This window comes from Littorina saxatilis, linkage group LG15 (genome assembly GCF_037325665.1).
Source record: "Littorina saxatilis isolate snail1 linkage group LG15, US_GU_Lsax_2.0, whole genome shotgun sequence".
NCBI lineage: Eukaryota > Metazoa > Mollusca > Gastropoda > Littorinimorpha > Littorinidae > Littorina > Littorina saxatilis.
The window spans coordinates 46,053,945-46,069,242 of NC_090259.1; the positions used below are offsets into that span (position 1 = coordinate 46,053,945).

The window sequence follows — 15,298 nt, forward strand, 5'->3', positions numbered from 1 at the left end:
ACACAGCTCTACGTGGTTACCACGACCATGCTGATCTAATAAAAAGTTTCCAAATCGAGGCTTATCGTAGTCAAAATCCAGCACATTGCAAATTAAAAAAACTACATAACGACTGTAATTCGCCACTACCCGGCTACGCTTGTTTTAATCAGTTTAAGATAAGCGTAGGGAAGGCGTGCAGCTTCCCGACCTACCAGATCCCACCCCGACCAAACCACGCTCATGGAGATCCTCCCACGTTTGGCCCACGATTGCAACGCTCGGACACCTTTCCAGCGAAGTAGAAGCGGCGTCTATGTGTGACTGGGGTATCACAAATCGAGGTGGTGAATGGGTTAGAGCTTTTAGGTGAAATGTGGCTTGTCAAAGTAAACGCCAATGAGGCTGATTGTTTGATGTGTGGAACGATTGCGGCTTTGGATTCGTGTTTCCGAGGACAACGATTGTAATAATTCGCTCTCAAAGACCCAAAAGTCTCTGAAATTTTACAAGCAAAGTAAATATTTCACTGGTCAATGTAACAACTGGCCACATATTTATCATTCTCGCAAAATAAACCAAGCACAACCAAGTTTCTTAGTAGCAAATATTAATCTACTCACTTTAGAGGCACATTCAGCCTCCCGTAAACCATCCCAGACACTGTCAGGCTTTTATATGTAGTACAAACACCCTTTCATTTGAATACTCACCGCTTCAGAACATCCTAGGTGCGCTCCGTAAAGAGCGAGCAATTTTCAAAGAATTTATTTGTGCGTGGTTTATCCTACCCCTAAGCTATCGTAAACCCGTGTGATCCACTTTCCTTTTTTTCACAATTTAGTCGTCAGTTTGTGATTTCAATGCGACTCGCCTGAAGCTTATCTACAATAGCACGTTATTGTGTACCTCTGAATCTAAACGCAACAAACGGCTGCGAGTCACACTAACTGAGCTGTGGTAGTTGACCGTTCAAAGAAACTGGCGCTAGGGAGAACCATCATCTGCTACGCGAAACACGTTTTGCGTGACACGTTTCCGGGCTTTTCTTTTTTCAAACTTTCAAAACTTCGAATTGTACTGATCTTGTCTTGATGAAAAAAGAATTCTTTTATGATTGAAGAATGTTTGTGTAACAAGCTGTCAATTTATTATTTTGATTTTAAAAGTTTGGTCTAGCGCCAAAACGAGGCGTCCGATTGTGGTACAGAACAATCCGGCTGGCCACGCAGAAATACATTCTTTTAAAATTGCTCGCTCTTTACGTAGGGCACCTAGGATGTTCTCAAGCGGTGAGTGTTTAAACGAAAGGGTGTTTGTACTGTGTGTAAAAGCCTGACAGTGTCTGTGATGGTTTATTCCCGTAAGCTGACTGTGCCTTTAAATGTAGATAAAACTACGAATTGATAAACTTAACCTATCAGGATGGTCAGTTTGTTTTGCAAGATGGTACACGTTTTTTCAATGATTTTTTTTTAAATTGAGAATGCTTCATGTCCTACAGGCTAAATAATTCGCCTCTTATGGGTAATATGATAATTCGAGTTTTTACGTCCTCACGGCTTTTAATGAGATACACAAGTGTCTGCGTGTTTACGCGGTATCAGCTATTTGCATTTATGACAGAATGGCCGAGGTCTTTTACGTGCCACTGTGTTGACACGGGGGTTGGACATAGCTACCGTATCTGGGTCTGCACATAAAGTTGACCCGTGTCCGTCCCGGCCCGGAGTCGAACCTGCAACCTTAGGATCACAAGTCCAGAGTTCGGCCGTCCTGTTTTTGACCGCCCATAAGAACGGTACCTGCATTAGTAAGAATATCATAGGACACGAAATATGCAAACTAGCTAAACAAAGGGTACCTTATTTGAGCGGCGGTCACGTGATCCCTGTTAAAGAAATCTTCAATCCGAAAGATGATCCAGATAGTCAAGTGAACGACCTTAACTGGCATATACACATTGAATTAAATTACAGGAGAATTAATGATTTTATTTGGGTGTGAAATTTGTTGCAATAATTTTGTTGGCGAAGTTTATATTTTGGATACATGAGTTAATAAGGAATACAGTGATGCAGTCGAACCTGCCCTAGCGACCACCTCTTGAGAAAGAACTCTTTACCAAAACGACCACCTGAAAAGGGTCCCCAATGGGCCTCAGGTGGTTGAGGGAGGGGCGGGGGTGTGGAGGCGAGTCATGTGGTTGAGGGAGGGGCGGGGGTGTGGAGGCGAGTCGTGTGGTTGAGGGAGGGGCGGGGGTGTGGAGGCGAGTCGTGTGGTTGAGGGAGGGGCGGGGGTGTGGAGGCAAGTCGTGTGGTTGAGGGAGGGGCGGGGTGTGGAGGCGAGTCGTGTGGTTGAGGGAGGGGCGGGGTGTGGAGGCGAGTCGTGTGGTTGAGGGAGGGGCGGGGGTGTGGAGGCAAGTCGTGTGGTTGAGGGAGGGGCGGGGGTGTGGAGGCGAGTCGTGTGGTTGAGGGAGGGGCGGGGGTGTGGAGGCGAGTCGTGTGGTTGAGGGAGGGGCGGGGGTGTGGAGGCGAGTCGTGTGGTTGAGGGAGGGGCGGGGGTGTGGAGGCAAGTCGTGTGGTTGAGGGAGGGGCGGGGGTGTGGAGGCGAGTCGTGTGGTTGAGGGAGGGGCGGGGGTGTGGAGGCGAGTCGTGTGGTTGAGGGAGGGGCGGGGGTGTGGAGGCAAGTCGTGTGGTTGAGGGAGGGGCGGGGGTGTGGAGGCGAGTCGTGTGGTTGAGGGAGGGGCGGGGGTGTGGAGGCAAGTCGTGTGGTTGAGGGAGGGGCGGGGGTGTGGAGGCGAGTCGTGTGGTTGAGGGAGGGGCGGGGGTGTGGAGGCGAGTCGTGTGGTTGAGGGAGGGGCGGGGGTGTGGAGGCGAGTCGTGTGGTTGAGGGAGGGGCGGGGGTGTGGAGGCGAGTCGTGTGGCTGAGGGAGGGGTGGGGGTGTGGAGGCGAGTCGTGTGGTTGAGGGAGGGGCGGGGGTGTGGAGGCGAGTCGTGTGGTTGAGGGAGGGGCGGGGGTGTGGAGGCGAGTCGTGTGGTTGAGGGAGGGGCGGGGGTGTGGAGGCGAGTCGTGTGGTTGAGGGAGGGGCCGGGGTGTGGAGGCGAGTCGTGTGGTTGAGGGAGGGGCGGGGGTGTGGAGGCGAGTCGTGTGGTTGAGGGAGGGGCGGGGGTGTGGAGGCGAGTCGTGTGGTTGAGGGAGGGGCCGGGGTGTGGAGGCGAGTCGTGTGGTTGAGGGAGGGGCGGGGGTGTGGAGGCGAGTCGTGTGGATGGGCGGGGGTGTGGAGGCGAGTCGTGTGCAAGCATCTGCTTTTCTTGTTTTCTATTTGGAGCATCCATCTAAAAATGCAAACTGCATACCTATCACGTTGCAGTAGAAATTCCAAGGTGCAATTAACTTGACTATACTCCTCATTCATATTTTCGTGGTTTGGTTTATTAACATACTTTTTTGTTTGTTCACTCAGTCTTACCTTTAGGGGCGAAATGTAAAGAAACGCTAACAGCCTGTGGTAAACATGCAGAGTGTGACGCAAGTCAGGGCTTCGTTTGCAGTGAGTATATTTAGTTTTTTTCCAAGTGGCATGTTAGCGTGGCGTGGTCAGCTTGGTTATTACAAGATCTTGCGTATCTAGAAGTAAAAATTCATTTGTTTTTCGAATATTTTAACCCAAAATGCAAGATGAATAGTTTTGTGAGTGTGTGTTTGTCAAACGACCTGAACCACAATGGAAGTTCCATGTAGTATTCTTTAAATATGTAATGGGGAGGTTACGAGATCAAACTATTTGAGTATTTAAACATTATTTAAACACCAGTAACAGCCAATGAACCCTTTTTTTTTTAAAGATTGGGGCAATATTTGTATCAATTAACAAAAATAACTGTGTGTGCCAAACATTTGCAAAATGTGGCACATTGTTTGTAAACGCGTTGCGTACAAGCTCATCTTAGTTATTTACATCATTGTGCACACGTTTATGAAGATGGGTTGATAAACGCGGAAGATACCACGCCGTAAATTTGGCCATACCAAGAACGTGCCGACACCAAGCTTCTTAATCAATTAACAAGAAGAGCAAACGCTCGATCGAGTCACTTTCGCAGTTCTGAATATTATATGAGGCATCAGATGGACAGGAAGAAATTGCTATTCACAACACAATGAGTCACGTTCACATAAAATTTGAGCCCGGTCACTTTTATAGTTTCCGAGAAAAGCCCAACGTTAAGTTGTGTGTTGCCGAACAGAAAAGGCTAGTTATCTCCCTTGTTTTTCTGATAACGTTCGTAAAAGGCTACAGATGTAAATACTTTGATGTAAAGAATAATCCTACAAAGTTTCAATCACATCCGATGAACTTTGTCAAAGATATAAAATGTCTAATTTTTCCTTTGACGCTGACCTGTGACCTTGAAAAAGGTCAAAGGTCAACGAAACCATCGTTAAAGTGTAGAGGTCATTGGAGGTCACGACTAAACAAAATATGAGCCCGATCGCTTTGATAGTTTCCGAGAAAAGTCCAACGTTAAGGTGGTGTCTACGGACGGCCGGCCGGACGGCCGGCCGGACAGACTAACACTGACCGATTACATAGAGTCACTTTTTCTCAAGTGACTCAATAAAAATAGCCTTTAGCTTTTATTTTCTTCGATTTGCTGAAGGTGGTCCATATTAGGGGACTCAAACATACTTTGAGATTTTGCTATTATTTTTTATTTGCAGTAGAAACTCGGGGTCAAAACCGCTAAAATGTAACAAATACGGTCTTAGCTGTCATATATAGCAATTGTTGTGTGATAAAAGCTTTGGCTGTGGACAGAAACGAGTCCGTTTTAGGCGGCAAATTTAGAGTGAACGCTGCCAAAAAGTGAAAAAAAGAGAAAAAGGCTAACGGTTTCGAAGTTTGTGTTTCTGCAACTGTTTTGACATGTGCAGGTTATCCAGAGAGGGTGAATACAGCAAATGAAATTGTTTTTAGCGCTCTAGCGCCGTTAGTTTGTCAGATAAAAAAAAATATAAAAATTAAAAAACGTGCCGACGCCAGGTGTAAACAAAGCGTTGTCGCCAACTTCACGGCAAGTGTCCCCCATTCAAAACAAAATGCGTCTCTTTGAAACCACGTATAGCTTAAATGTTTGGTTGTGGCAATGAGTAAGGTTCGTATCTAGTAAATGTGTGGTTTTCAACGATAAATATACACGTAAACGAACAAATTCAAACAAAAATTGCTTGTTTGCATGGCATTTGGTCTATAATTGACCTATTTCATACTCATTTGGAGTAAAACTTTGAAATTAGTGATTTAGAAGACAAAACGTTACCGTCCCATATATGGGACAGTGGGCACGAGAGGGTAGGGGTTTTCTTACTTTCTCACATTACATAGAAAAGCAAAAATTACACATGATCTGAACTTTTATTGAAATAAAATCATTCAAGATAACATAAACAAGTCACACAACTGAATTTTGAGCAATTGTTGCCTTTGATAAATGGGAAATAAACTGTTCATTCTAATATTTGTACAGAATGAAACAAACTGTGAACACAATTCGACATATCGTTTCTCACTCTGGAAACAGTTGGTGGCTTTTGTCATTTTGACTTCAATTCAACTGAAGAATAGAGTGTTGCAGTCGTGGTTTACATACGTTGAAGAACATCATTTAGTGTGATATTGCCGGAAGCATCGGTCATGAACCCCGACCTTGCATTTTGAGCAACGGTGCTTGGTCTTCTTGCCGCAAGCTCCGCATCTCAGTTGTGTTGGCCATAATTCCACCAGATGGTCCAGTCGGTCAAACCTGATCTCTTCCAAGACCCGCTTGTCCACATAAACGTGGCCTCTTGGACGGCCAGGTGCTGCATGGTGTGAAGCGCGGCCAAGGTAGACCCTGACAACTCGCCTGCGGATGGCGAGAAGATCCAGCGGGTTGTTCTTTGCAGCCTCAGTTGCTCGGTACAGATGCCACACCTGTTGGATACAGACGTCTAGGCAGTAGGCAAAGATGGCCCCCCACCACTTCTTTGAGCGTATGACAACCCTGTACTTGCCAACGTTCTGATCAGTGCGATCAACACCTCCCATGGTTTGGTTGTAGTGGCGAATCAGGAAGGGCTGTGGGAGTTGAACTTGCCTGGACTCTGACCTTGACCACTTCTTTGCCACCTGAAGTGGATGTACCCCAACCTTGTTTGAGACGACGTTCACGATATTGTTGTCGTTCCATCGCACGACAATGAGACCTGACTTTGTGTCTGTGGCATAGTCGAAGGTTCATCTTGGCGTCTTCTGCATGTCTTTCACAGCTCTCAGTGGGCAGTCTTCGAGACGATTTGCTCGGATTGTGCTTGTGCACGCGATGTTCTTTTCCGACAGCCGATCCAGCAGTTTCAAACTCGTGAAAAGATTGTCAAACGTCAGGTGGAACGAGCATCCCTCCACTTCCTGCAGCTCGGCTATGAGATCGAGAACCACCTCCCCTCCCATGCCAACGCCCGGGTACGCTGTCGGTCGTCCTGTGGCTCCTTGGTAGGGCTCTGGACACTGCTGTCATCTTCCAGCATTGATAAAACTTCGTTGACATTATAGAGTCTGGAAGATAAGAGAAGCAAATCCTTCTTTGTATGTGTTAAAAAACCCACCCTTCTCGTGCCCACGGTCCCATGAATGGGACGGCACTTCAAACACTCACAGATGCAAGCAAAACTTTTGTGTAAACAATCCGCGAAATCCATATTCAGATAACATCAGTATCTCCGTTATTTATTCTTTGTTTGATATATAAAAGTCCTTGGTAAAGAAAATAACAACTTACCTTTTACTGTTTGCAATTCTGTTCATCAATTCAGACCAAAAAATGCAAATGGCTGCACCTGTGTGAAACGGTAAGGGAGATACATCCCGTTCAACACGAAAACTGGACACACGTAGCCTCCCTTGATATGTCTGGGGAATGATAACCACTTTATTGGGTTCAGTTAATTTATAATCTCCACTAAAAGATAGCGTCCCATATATGGGACGGTGGGCACATGGGTTAAGCATATTCGCCCACTTTCATCCCATCCTGAAATATGTGAAATATCATTATTCAAATCGGTTTGTATTGTGCAAGCATTCACAAATAAATGAAGCAGTCAAAACTGTGTCTAACGCACCACCGCAACGTCTGGATCGGAATAAAATTGCCTCCGCGCGTTGGAAACCACACACCATCAACATGCACACCCAATCCAACAATCGCTTGGCGGTTTGGCGGAGCACGCTCGATATAGCCTTGAATATACGGGGTGGATACGGCTATGACATGATTTCCACGTCATATGCCCCTTTAAAAGGAAGTGAGCATTCAATCCAGACCAGAGAATTTCCAAGCAAACTGGTTTACCAAATAGGAGAAAGGACCTAATCAGACTTGACAGGAGCTCTCCAATTGTTTTGGTTTAAACTCACTATGATGACCATTGTTGGAATACCAGCACATGTGGAAGCAATCCTAACCACCCTGTTGTTTGACCACCACGATCGTGGAAAGTTGCTGGCGAAGGAGAGGACACAGTACGTGTTTGTCCTTCGACTGAGCGCCAGTCAACATCGAGAATAAGCCGCCAATACCGCACCAGCCGGCCAGTTGAGAAACAAATCTGCAGCACAGATCCGTCGAGACAGGATACGAGCAGAGCAAAAGAGAACACAGGTGGGGATTAATTCATGTCATGCAATGCCAGACAGTGATTCACTAAAAGACTTTGCTCATGATTCTGTGATTACAATTCATCCAGTGACAAGTGACAGTGTCACACAACACTCCACGGAAGAAAGATCACGTAAAACACGCAGTCTGGCCACCCCAACACAGCACGCACCTACGCAGCGTGACACTACAAGCTGATCCATGTGCGAGAGTTTCAGCCCGGGCGTGTGTTGTGAAGTGACGTTAGGCCTGGTGCTCACCTATGTAACGACAGTAGGACAGACGACGCAATGCAGATTATAGAGGTGATTCTTTTTTCCCCGAGCCTGCTACACGTTGCGTAAAAAGAAAACAGGCCAAGGACTCGTCATAATGCCTATTGCAACATGCAGCGCCGCTGACTCTCCGCAGGTATATGTTGCCCCTTACAGATAGCAGATGACGAAACCACTGCAGCTGAACTGGCAGCAACAGACCGAGAGGTTGGAGCAGAGGATACTTATGACCTTGACTCAAAAGCTCAAAGAACGTTCGACTTAGAGCAAAACTGTTAGACAGAAAGAGAAACCGCACTCTCACAAAAATAGTGTGTGACAGAAAAGGTGGAAAGAAGACGCTGACTGCAAGGGGGGGACGACTATATCCTGACATATGACTGCAAAACAGCACAAACATCGTCATTGCGACAAGAGGAGGACACGTCCCCATGTGTCAAGCGACTGTCCCAAGTCGACCACAACGCCTTTAGAGAAGAAATCGACCATCTTACTGCTGATCTCCAGGTCGTGTCTACACTGGTACAGTGCTACCTCCGTTCCATGCCAGACCGACTCTTTTAACTACAGTGAACTGCAAACATAAGTTGACTTTTCGTTTTGGTGCAAATCTTTCGAATCTGACGCGATTTGGCATCCATCTCGCGAACTGAAATATTGATGTGTAAACTTTTGCGACCATTACGATGTTGTATCCCAAACCCCAAACACGACCCCATCCCCCCTTCAAACACACACACACACACACACACACACACACACACTCACACACACACACACACACACAGTGAGTCGGAGTTACACACACACACTCACACACACACACACACACACACACACACACACACACACACCACACACACACACACACACACACACAGTGAGTCGGAGTTGACCTTTAATATGAAAGTCCTCGGCAATGGTTCTCTTTTTCTTTGCTGGTTGACCTTCAACAACATGAATACCAAAGGATTGCGCCTTGCGTCTGAGGATGCACACACTAACAGGCACTTGAAGGGTACACTTGCATAAAGTTCAAGTATTGGATTGATTGTGCACAGTAATTTAACAACATACAAAAGAATAAAAATTAGACACACCAAATTTCCATTCAGGTGCCTGTCTAGCCCTTCCAGTCCATCTGGATCACATCCGGGTTCTATTCTATTTTCAAGGACATTGTGTCACGGGAGATAACAACTCCTTTGTTATAACCGGGGCATCACGAATCTGGTTGGAGATTTCTGCGAGAGTTTGACAGGACGTCGTCTGTTTCCAATGTTCCAGAAATGTCCATTAATGAGCCGTGCGATACAACCGGAGACTGCGCAAATGTTGCTTCCGGTATCGTGTGCGGCACACTGGGGCTGTGCAGTGAGTACTACACATACGCATGTGCTACAAATATTAATGTTTATCTGTTTATATTTACAAGGGTTCTTTAGAACGTTTGCAGATTATAATGTCCGGTTCTTTCTGATCAAGTAGTTCTACTTGCTCTGCTGTTTTCAGCTTGCTTTTTGCATCAAAAACAAATGATGACATGCTTCTGTACTAACACTTTCAAGAAACATCAAAAAACCTAAATCGTCAGTACTGATAAATATTACTTTACCAAACTGAAATGGGATTTTTATTGCATTGAGTGTTATCTGCAGAAGTCAGTCTAGTCATGTGTCAAATTACAGAACATAAATGCAGCAAACGGCTCAGCTATCAATAAATAAAGTTGTCAGTAAGAGTATTACAGCAACGTTCAGACAGGCCACTTTGCTGCTGGCACTGACCCTCAGCTGAATGGCTAGCTGGCTGGGCTATTTTTAGATGGCTGCTCTAGATAACCGAATTCTCGGTGCTGGGAAGGCATGTATACTGTTTGTCAATTTCACTGCGTGATCCGAGTTAAAAGTGTGAGCAATTTCCTTGCCGCAGGGATTGAACACGCTGTATTGTCTTGTGAACAAACTGCAGTGCGATCTGTGAGTTGGACAGTTTGACTAAATGTAGTACTTTCGCCTTACGCGACTTTTTTTTTTTGGGGGGGGGTGGGGGTTAATAGAAGAAAATTCTCATTTTAAGGCCTACAAACTCCTGCGAAAATCAGGTCATATAATAGGGGTAAACTTACAGAGGTTTTGAACAGAATATCCTAGAAAACAGGGTCTTAAAAATGTCCTATCGGGGGGTTGGGGTACCACTTGACTGCCTTAGGACGGGTTTACCCGTCATGCGCTTGTGCAGCCGCAGCGCCTTAGGACGGGTTTACCCGTCTTCTCCGTTCCGGGATTTTCCAGAAATGCTCTGTCACTGCTGACACAAAAATAGCAGCCAATGGTTTGGTAGGATACCTCATTCTCCTTCTCCTAGACTGGTGGCTTTACTGGGCTGTTGAGTCCAGTCTACCCGGCTATTTGGCAATAGCTGGCTGGTTTGTTTATATCTGAGGTGACCTTCCCCAGGGCTAGAGCTTATAATGCGGCTCTTGATCGCATTGTGCTCCCGTCATTGGACACCTGGGGTATTTCTTGAGTGTAACATTGCCACCAGTTACCCCGCCCCATCCTGCTGGAAGCACCGCCATTTGGTCCGCGACTGCTTATTCGTCCTGGCTTATTTCGCAGCTAACCTCCATATCTGCAGGCCACCCCACTATCCGCCACCTGTGGACGCGCCTGGTTGGAGGAGGTCGCCCCTACTTTTCCAGGGGGCGTCTTCTAAGGGGTAAGGTTGTCCAGGCAGGGGCGGGGGAAACGAAGGCGAGTCGTGTGCAAGAATTTACTTTTCTTGTTTTTCATTTGGAGCATCCATCTACAAATGCTAACTGCATACCTTAAAGCTGCACAGTATCACGTTGCAGTGGAAATTGAAAGGTGCAGTTAACTGGACTCCTGATTCACATTTCAAGAACAAAAAAATGCACTATTCACTAAATTACACTATTGAAGGTGGGTAAACCCTATCCAGTGAAGAGAAGTTGTGGTTTGGTTTATTGACATACACGTTTTGTTTGTTCACTCAGGCGTTTCTTTCGGGGGGAGCTGTAAACAAGCGCCAGGTGGCTGTGGTAAAGAAGCAGAGTGTGACGCAAGTCAAGGCCACGTTTGCAGTAAGTATTTTTAGATTTTGTCAAAGTGGCATGTTATTCGCCCACTTTCATCCCATCCTAAACGCCTCTTTGTCGATAAATAGACTGACAAGCCAAATCTTTGACCTACACGCTCATATAACTGTATATGAATTGACGATATGTGCGTGTGTGCAGTTGCATTGAATAAAGGGAAAGGTTTGCTACCGTGTTGTGTTGCCTTTGTTTTCTGAAAACATAGTCAACTTCCATTGGCTATGTACATCGCATCGCAGTTTACACAATACAAATGTGTTCATTCACACAACGCATAGCAGGTGTAGAAGAAGCAAAGCCTAATTACTTTTCTTGGCGGTGAAAGGGGTTTTGATGGGAAGGTGCGGTTAAAGGGCCTGACTATTTAGTTTTAAATCCTCTTAGAACCAATTGGCTGCAGCATACATACATGTGCAGGCTTTTAAGACGCTCGCTTGTTCGTACGCACACACACACGCACACTAACTCACACACACAAACGCGCACACACACACACACACACACACACACACACACACACACCACGTCATACACACCACGTCATACACACCACGTCATACACACATAATATATAACATAGGATAAAAGCAATCCGAGACACGCAACACATATGTATGGTCTGCCTATACATATTTCTTTCAAAAGGAGTGGATTTTCTGATGAATTTAGTTTGCGGCTTGTCTTGTCAATCTGCGATAATAATTCAGCAAAAGACATCCCACTCTGCAACATATGGTCTTCAATTTTGGTAGATGTCCAAGTAGAAAGATGTACTTTGGAAGGAACATTTATTTTTAAACTTCAGGCAAGAAGGGTCCGTTTGGAGATTTCTGCGAGAGTTTGACAGGAAGTTGTCTGTTTCCAATATTTCAGAAAGTTCAAGTAATGGACCGTGCAAAACAACCGGAGAGTGCGCAAACGTGGCTTCCGATTTCTTCTGCGACACACTGGGGCGGTGCAGTGAGTACTACACATAAGCACGTGCCACAAATGTTAATGTTTATTTGTTTCTATTTACAAATGTTCTTCAGAACGTTTGCAGGTGTGAGGTCCGGTTCTTTCTGATAACATAGTTCTGCCATGAAAAGTTTACACTTTTCAATCAAAAAAATTCATAATTCATATTTGTGCATCTTAATTAATTAAATGACTGCTAAAGCGGTGTGTGTATATCTAACTTATGTTTGACACACCTGAGTAACAGAATAGTCTTAGTGACTGTTGGTGTTAAAAACAAAAGGAATCATGTTCTCGCAAAGACAAGAACAGCGTAAAGACAAAATGTTCACCAAAAGCGAAACCAAAAAGCAATAAAGCAAACAAAAAACTCACGAAAACAACACAAACAAAGCCACAAGTCGCGTCAAGCAGTATCCAAGCATTTAGTCAATCTGTCGGCCTGAAACTAAAAGATTAACAATGGAAACCCGTCATCAGCAGTCATCATCGAAACTACATACGGTAACGCTTGGCTGGCCGAACCGAAAGCCGACACGTGTCACGCTTGCCTCGGTAAAGTATGCAAACGTATAGCCCCTAAATTTACATAAACCTATTTTCGTTAATTCTGAGAACATTTTCAGAGAAAGTATGACCTATCTAGATTTTTGGATTCAGGAATTTGTAAAGAATACAAAGCAATCATTTAAATCTGTTAGTAACAATTCGATTGTAATGACAACTTTTATGAGCAAACTAATGAATTTGTTTAAGCTTCCGAGCAAAAATGCTTTTACATCTTCCAGACTGAATCAAAGATTGTTTGACCAAACTTTCAATTAATTTGCTTATAAAACATGGTCACCACAATGCAGCCTCACCTTCATTTTGAACACAGCAGCCTGATTTAGAAGAAGGAAACCGGAAGAGGAGGTAGTACAAAAACACTCTTAAAAACGATCTGTGCATGCGTTCAAATCAAAGGGGAAAACAGGACAATCGCGTGTTTGTGTGCCCGATGTAATCCTAAGAATCTTAACACTCTTTCGTCAGACACTCAAAAGCAACTTCAGGGCTGGAAGACTACAAAATTGCACTTTCTGCAGACTGAATCTACGCGTTCCAATCAATCGGAAGAACATGAAGAAGAAAAAAACTCGAAAAAAACGATCTGCACATGCGCAAATTCCAAAATGGTTGCAGAACTGTTAATCGGTGTATAGCCTACTTGCACAATACCCCGTTTGGTAGCTCTCCGGTGCGAAAGATAAGAAAGGTTCATTTTCCTGCGGGCATATTATTGCTCTCAAGAGTTACTGTTCCTTCCATACGCTATCATGCACTGGCTATCATGGCGACTAAATAGCAGAATCATGTTTCATGCGGTGCAATTACCAAATTTGCAGAATTATCTCAAAGAAGGATTATACGCAATTAGCGTCGGTACAGGTTTTGGTTCCGTGGGTTCACTGTCAACAAAATGTCTTGAACAGACAACGGAGTACCGTGATTTTGACGTCGCCGAGAATTCAACCATCGCTTCACAAGCGCTGGTGTTCGCTGGCTTTTTTTTTTTAAACACACGCTTGATTCCCTTTCATGTGTGTAACTACCATGCTTGGGTACCTTTAACGAACTTTAGATTGTTCTCGCAACGATGTCTTCCGTTTGTAAATTTGACCTTATTTTAATTACTTCTCGCTGAAATTTAATGATCTTTTCGGACGTAAGAGCTTTTTAGGTGCCTGAGGCATTCCTTAAAAGCTCCTTAAAAAAGTCCAACTAGTTTAAGAGATATTTGCAAATAAACACCCTTCTGTGTCCACACGGACCCACGACCACCGGTGAAGGTTAAAATACCTGATTTTATCAGTGTTTTGACAGTATCACGTTGCAGTGGAAATTGAAAGGTGCAGTTGACTGGACTCCTGATTCATATTTTTGAGAAAAATGTGGCACTATAAAAGGTGGGTAAACCCTATCCAGGGGCGGATTAGGGGGGGGGGGGGTAACAGGGGTTCCGGAACCCCCCACCCCCCCCCCCCCCCACCCCCCCCCCCCCCCCCCCCCCCCCCCGGCTGTCCCAAAAAAAAGAAGATTTATGAGTGGCTGCTGACACCAGTTGATCATGTTTAAAATCAAGGATAAGCCATAAATTGTTCATAAAATAGCAAAAACTCTTCAGCTTCAGGGGGGCTTCGCCCCCCAGACCCCCCTACGGGGCCTTCCTGTACCCCACAAGGGGTCTACCCCTGGACCCCAGGTTGTAACCCCCCCTCTTGTTTAACTGCTCCGCCCTTGCTATCCAGTGAAGAGAAGTTGTTGTTTGGTTTATTGACTTACACTTTTTGTTTGTTAACTCAGGTTTACCTTTAGGGACGTACTGTAAAGAATGGCCAGATGGCTGCGGTAAAGAAGCAGAGTGTGACGCAAGTCAAGGCCACGTTTGCAGTAAGTATATTTAGACTTTTTCCAAGTGGCATGTTAGCGTGTTATTGTCAGCTTGATTATCACAAGATCTTGCGTAGTAAAAGTTCATTTGTTTTACGAATAGTTTCGCCCAAAATGCTAAATGTATTGTTTTTTGATTGTTTGTTTGTCGAACGGCTTGAACCACATTGGACGTTCCATGTAGTATTCTTCAAATGTGTAATAGGATGGTTACGAGCTTAAACAATGTGAGTATCTAAACATTATGTAAACACCAGCTACTGTCAATTAAATTTTTTTTAATAGGATTGGGGGCAGCATTTTTATCAATATAAAAACTAATTGTAGGTGCAAAACATTTGCAAAATTTTGCACATCGTTTGTGAACACATGGTGTACAAGCTTATCTTAGTTATTTACATCATTGTGAACACGTTTAAGAAGATGGGTTGAGAAACACGGGAGATACAACGCCGTATATTCGGCTATACCGAGAGTGCGCTGACGTCAGGTGTAAACAAAGCGTTGTCGCCAACTTCACGGCAAGTGTCCCCCATTCAAAACAAAATGTGTCTCTCGAAACCACGTACAGATTCAATTGTTGGTTGTGGGAATGAGTAAGGTTTGTATTTAGTACGTGTGTGGGTTTCAACGAGAAATATACACGTAAACAAAAATACGAACCGATTGGCTGTAGATCTATCCTCACTCAAGCATATTCTCCCACTTTCATCCCATTGTACACGTTTCTTTGTCGATAAATGGACTGAAACTATTATGTTCATGGATGTGGCCTGTGTTGATATGACTAAGTGCCAAAAGGTGCGCACGAAAAGCGGACAAAGGGGCTAAAA

At 44.8% G+C, this 15,298-nt stretch overlaps 1 protein-coding gene across 1 annotated transcript in view; it reads left to right on the top strand.

Annotated features, from left to right (window-relative positions):
- LOC138949473 (multiple epidermal growth factor-like domains protein 6) overlaps positions 1-15,298 on the top strand; it is a 109,090-nt gene that overhangs the window by 58,019 nt on the left and 35,773 nt on the right. Inside the window, exons 15-19 of the mRNA XM_070321302.1 lie at positions 3,446-3,532; positions 9,242-9,328; positions 10,974-11,060; positions 11,949-12,035; positions 14,379-14,465. Coding sequence (XP_070177403.1) covers positions 3,446-3,532; positions 9,242-9,328; positions 10,974-11,060; positions 11,949-12,035; positions 14,379-14,465 — 435 coding nt within the window. The remainder of the gene's footprint in view (positions 1-3,445; positions 3,533-9,241; positions 9,329-10,973; positions 11,061-11,948; positions 12,036-14,378; positions 14,466-15,298) is intronic.